The 5407-nt window shown below is 55.6% G+C and overlaps 1 protein-coding gene across 1 annotated transcript; it reads right to left on the bottom strand.

Annotated features, from left to right (window-relative positions):
- Window positions 1–1205: 1205 nt before the first annotated feature.
- Window positions 1206–2586, bottom strand: PHYSODRAFT_321351 (hypothetical protein; the record flags this gene model as incomplete). Its single annotated transcript, XM_009516536.1, has 4 exons — window positions 1206–1243; window positions 1311–1773; window positions 1865–2431; window positions 2518–2586. 4 exons carry the CDS (start codon window positions 2584–2586, stop codon window positions 1206–1208), a joined length of 1137 nt encoding a protein of 378 aa, XP_009514831.1.
- Between the last annotated feature and the right edge of the window lie 2821 nt (window positions 2587–5407).

Raw genomic sequence — 5407 nt, 5'->3', positions numbered from 1 at the left:
TAAGACTGGGATGAGATTGTGGAGAAGTGATCTTTGCGGTTAACAACTCGCAGGACGCCACGAGGAAGGACACGCCCTTTTACTTGGTGCACGAATGGGACGCAAGGTCCACCCTCCGAGCAATGTCCTCATCACTGAAGCGAGGTGTCGGGCGACAGTCCGATGCATTGGCGTGGCGCCGAGAGGTCAACAGGCAACAGGAGGTTGCGTTGGAAATGGCTAAAGAGTACCAAGCAGTCGAGAAAGCTCGGCGTGCCCAAAAGCATAACGAGGCTTTGAGCCGAGCGGAACGTGCTGCGCTTCCACCTTCCGCGACTGGTGAAACCTCGGAAGGTGATCCGACAGGTGCAGAGGGTGAGGGTGACTCACCAGACCCCGCACCGAAGTCTCTCTTCCAGCCTGGTGATCGTGCGTGGCTTTACATGGAACGCGTCAAGCCAGGGTTGACCAAGAAGTTGGCCCATCGATGGCATGGTCCCTTCCGCATCAAACAGAAGGTTGACGAGTATGCGTACGAATTGGATTTGCCTGACAAGAGTGGTTATCGGTTCTACCCGGTAGTACATGTGTCTCGGTTGAAGGCGGTGAACGAGTTTGGCGATCGACCGAAGACTCGACTCGCCGCTGAGGTTACCGAAGAGACGCGACTAGACTTCGACGAGGAGTTACTCCCGGAGGATAGTTTGGAACCCGACCACCTGGCGGGCGAGTATGAGGTTGAAGCCATCTTGGATGACCGAATTCCCCTCTCGACGAGCACTGAGCGAGCCGTCCGAGAGTTCAAGGTGAAGTGGGTTGGCTACGACGAACCCTCGTGGGAGCCCGCGTCGAATCTGTCTTGTGGCGGACTGCTGTATGACTATCTACGCGAGAAACGACGTGACCGAAGGTTGCAAATGGTCCAAGTCGCTGACGAGGACTAGTTGCACCCCTCTCACAATGATGAACTGCCGGCAGGGCTACGCAGCCTGCCCCAGCAGACGAAACATGTTACTGCGGAAAGAAGATTGTATATTTGTTTGTTGAAGTGGACAAGACTTTACGAAGTGGAGATCACGACTGGAGAAACTATGGAGAACAGCTGAAGAAGGACAAACGACTACTGAATTGCATGGGCGAGCTAGTTACACTACGAACGAACTGTCTGAATACCCTGATCTAGCTCGACCTAAACATGAAGGAACGATGGAGAACTGGAACGAGGCTTAGGCGTCCGAAGACGAGGCAACCTTGGCCAAAAACGCTGAGACGCGCAGCCGGAGAAACTTCGGCTTGCGCGGCAGATTGATCAGCAGCACTTGGAGGCGAACGTGGCGCGTCAGCCGGAGTCTCGCTGGCTGGGGCCTCCTCAACAGGGGCCTCCGAAGCCGCGACGCGATCTTGAACCGAGTCCTGCGTTGCTGTTGCTGCATCTTGAGCTCCTAGCGCTTGTGTAGCTTCGCCCGAAATTTCTTGAGCATCCACGGCGCGGCGAGATTCGTCCTGAACCTCTTCCGAAGACTCTTCAGCAACCGGAGACTCGATCTCTTCGATCAGCTCCTCGACCTCCTCCTCTTCCGAGATTTCGTCTTCACCCGGCTGCCCGTCCTCCTGCAGACCGAAAGGAGGCCCGTGAAAGTTCGTGAACTCACGCACCCACGGAGCCGTAGCACGGCGAGGGTCCAGCACTGGGTTGACCGTAATAGCTGTCGCGACTTCACGAACAGTCATGCCACGCGGGACGAAGAGTGGAACCCTGGGGTTACACGGACCGAAGGTTGTGTTGTACGGGTGCTCGGACGGCACATCGGTGACGCACCAAGCCGATCATCAGCTGAGCGAAGTTTGCGAAGCGTCGTTCCGAATGTTCGCGGAGCTCTTCGACCTCAGCCTGCACCTCGTGGTGGACGATGTCTTCGACAGCGTACCACTGCGCAGAAGAACGCGGAGGAAGTCCCAAAGCCTCGTGCGCAGTTGCAGGCAGCGGGTCACCCGTGCGGCAGAAGTGTGCAGCATTTGACGAAGGCTCGTGCAGAGGACTGGAGTCGGGCGAGGACCTGAGGACCAGCTGAGTACACGCAGCGCAGGGCGACGAAGCCCCGCTAGCGGACGGCAAAGCGGGAGTTGGCAGCGTCGGAGCCACTGCACTCGAAGCCGAGGTCTCTCCGGTGCTTGCAGCCGAAGCATGGTGCGCGATGACCGAAGGTGCGGCCTGGAGACCGCCCGCCACCCCGCGTGCTTCTGCAGAGGCGGGAGTTGGTGACGGAGCAGCCCCGGCGCTGCCACCAGCACCAGACGATGGCGCTGAAGCTGCAGGAACTGCAGCCGAAGCCTGGGGCCGTCGGGGCGCCCCGCTTGCTGACGCAGAGGCGGGAGTTGGCACCACCGAGGCCTCCGAGGCCGGCGCCAACGAGTCGATGATCTGCCCCGTGGGGCCACGCAATTGAGCGTCCTGCAGCAAGATGCAGCAAGTTGAAGACGGTTAGACGCGATGAAGAGATCAAGCACAGTACTCAGGCACCTCGCACGAAGACTCACCTGGACGACTGGACCGAGGTCCGGGAAGGTGAAGGGCGGCGCGCTGCCAGGACCGCCGGTGGACTGCATGGCGTCGGAGCGCAGAGAGGCACGAAGGCAACACGGCACTCACCACTTGGGACGGCTCGGGCCGAGTTGGGGGCCGCTGTGAGATCGGGAAATGACTGCGGCCGGGCGAGTTCCGGCCGAGGTCTAACTGCCTTGAGCTTGCGAGAGATGGCTGACCGAGGGCTCTGATTGGTCGGTCACATTCCCCGCGCGTTAGTGCCCAGAAGATTGATAGAGACTACGGAGTGACAGGAGGGTCTCGGCGGGTCAAAATAAACCGCCTGCCGAGGCCTCCGAAGTTTCATAGTGGGTACACTTTATGCCCAGTAGGAGTTCGGATTTAGGACGAAGCTTCGTCCGATTGTAGGATCAGCTCGAAAGCTCGGTCCACACTTGATATTTGTATAGACCTTAGGGATTAGCTATAGGAGAGGCCTGACAGCCTCTAAACCATTAAACAGAGCAGAATTTCCCCCCAAGCCACACAAGGGTCAAGTCCGTCTACGGTAAGTCGCTAAGCTTAGCGTAGGGTCTGGATACACTCGGCTGCACGGGGTATGTCTGCCGGTGAATTGACCGAGTGTTCATCCTGGTAAGGCCAAGAGTGAGTAGGTGGCCGAGTGTTGGGAGGTATTAGAGACCTCTATGTACAGTTGTACGTTTGACTGGGTGTGAGGCAAGGACACCCCAGTGTATTTGACTTCTAGCCGAGGCTTCGCCCCGGCGCCCCTGTAAGAGGCTTCGATTGGCCTGGTACCCTTCCTTTCTGAGGGACCACAGAGGTTTAGTGCGAAAGCACGTATTACACATTGCACCCTAGCCGTGGCTCGTGGCTAAGGGTGCTCTTATATTTTAACGAAGGGTAAACCTACCTGACCCGCAACACACAGGGAGGCACATTCCAGCCCGTATAAGGGATCGGACCTGGTCTTCAGGTTTATTATCCCGACAATCTATCGCCGACTCTTCGGAGACGGCGTGTGTTGTTGGTAGGGCTCGTCCTAGAGACTTCGGTTGATAGGGCGAGGCCTCGTAAACTCGTGTTTTCCTACACGACAAAACGCCGACAGTACCTGTGCAAAGTGTGCTCTACATTTGCTGACTCAAAGACGAAGTCGTTCGAGACCAGCTACTTCTGTCCGCAGTGCAGCGATGCATTCGGAGGCCGCGTACCGCTTTGCCGTCATGTGCGACGAGGGGAGAGCGGGAACACACTGACCTGCGCTCAGATCTGGCACGACACGTGGGGTGATGGCAAGAGCATTCCAGCGAGCCTGAGATAGAAGATTAGATTCCGTAAGCGTAAGCGAGAACAGGAGGAAGAGGCGTAAGAGTGAGGTAACAAGGTTAGTCGTGAGCTTTACGTATCTTGTAACTGGGTTGCATGATGGACGTCAAGGAGAAATCGCCCAGTACCTCCTCACTAATCCGTTAGTTAGGAACTGGGCGATTTCTTCCTCCGCGCTCTCTCGCCGTGAGAGCTGCCACGTGCTCTTCCTACCAAGAATCGGTGGTCTGCGCCAATGGTGACAAATTTAGCAACATTGGAGGGTATTTATCGCTAACAGGTATTGTGCGTGCTCTACGCTCGCCATAGCCAATGGAAGATCGCTATTCTGGCACATGTTAGATACATTGAGGATGTTATGTCCCACTTCGTAGCTGTTTTGTGTCGTGTAGGAAAACACGAGTTTACGAGTCCTCGCCCTATCAACCGAAGTCTCTAGGACGAGCCCTACCAACAACACACGCCATCTCCGAAGAGTCGGCGATAGATTGTCGGGATCATAAACCTGAAGACCAGGTCCGATCCCTTATACGGGCTGGAATGTGCCTCCCTGTGTGTTGCGGGTCAGGTAGGTTTACCCTTCGTTAAAATATAAGAGCACCCTTAGCCACGAGCCACGGCTAGGGTGCAATGTGTAATACGTGCTTTCGCACTAAACCTCTGTGGTCCCTCAGAAAGGAAGGGTACCAGGCCAATCGAAGCCTCTTACAGGGGCGCCGGGGCGAAGCCTCGGCTAGAAGTCAAATACACTGGGGTGTCCTTGCCTCACACCCAGTCAAACGTACAACTGTACATAGAGGTCTCTAATACCTCCCAACACTCGGCCACCTACTCACTCTTGGCCTTACCAGGATGAACACTCGGTCAATGCACCGGCAGACATACCCCGTGCAGCCGAGTGTATCCAGACCCTACGCTAAGCTTAGCGACTTACCGTAGACGGACTTGACCCTTGTGTGGCTTGGGGGGAAATTCTGCTCTGTTTAATGGTTTAGAGGCTGTCAGGCCTCTCCTATAGCTAATCCCTAAGGTCTATACAAATATCAAGTGTGGACCGAGCTTTCGAGCTGATCCTACAATCGGACGAAGCTTCGTCCTAAATCCGAACTCCTACTGGGCATAAAGTGTACCCACTATGAAACTTCGGAGGCCTCGGCAGGCGGTTTATTTTGACCCGCCGAGACCCTCCTGTCACTCCGTAGTCTCTATCAATCTTCTGGGCACTAACGCGCGGGGAATGTGACCGACCAATCAGAGCCCTCGGTCAGCCATCTCTCGCAAGCTCAAGGCAGTTAGACCTCGGCCGGAACTCGCCCGGCCGCAGTCATTTCCCGATCTCACATTTGTACACCAATGCGGACCGGTCTTGACCTCAGGATGCGAAAGGGCTTCCAACAGCAAATCTTTGACAGGTTTTGAAGTATACTTTAATCAAGTTTAATGCTTATTCTGTAGGATACAGAATAAGAGTTGGGGTTAGAAGGGTTAATAAATTAGACCCTTTCCAACTCGTTTTTGACCCAAAACAATTATCAGATTGCTTCATTCTTTTCA

This window comes from Phytophthora sojae, assembly GCF_000149755.1.
Source record: "Phytophthora sojae unplaced genomic scaffold PHYSOscaffold_1, whole genome shotgun sequence".
NCBI lineage: Eukaryota > Oomycota > Peronosporomycetes > Peronosporales > Peronosporaceae > Phytophthora > Phytophthora sojae.
This window is presented reverse-complemented; position numbering and strand designations above follow the sequence as displayed.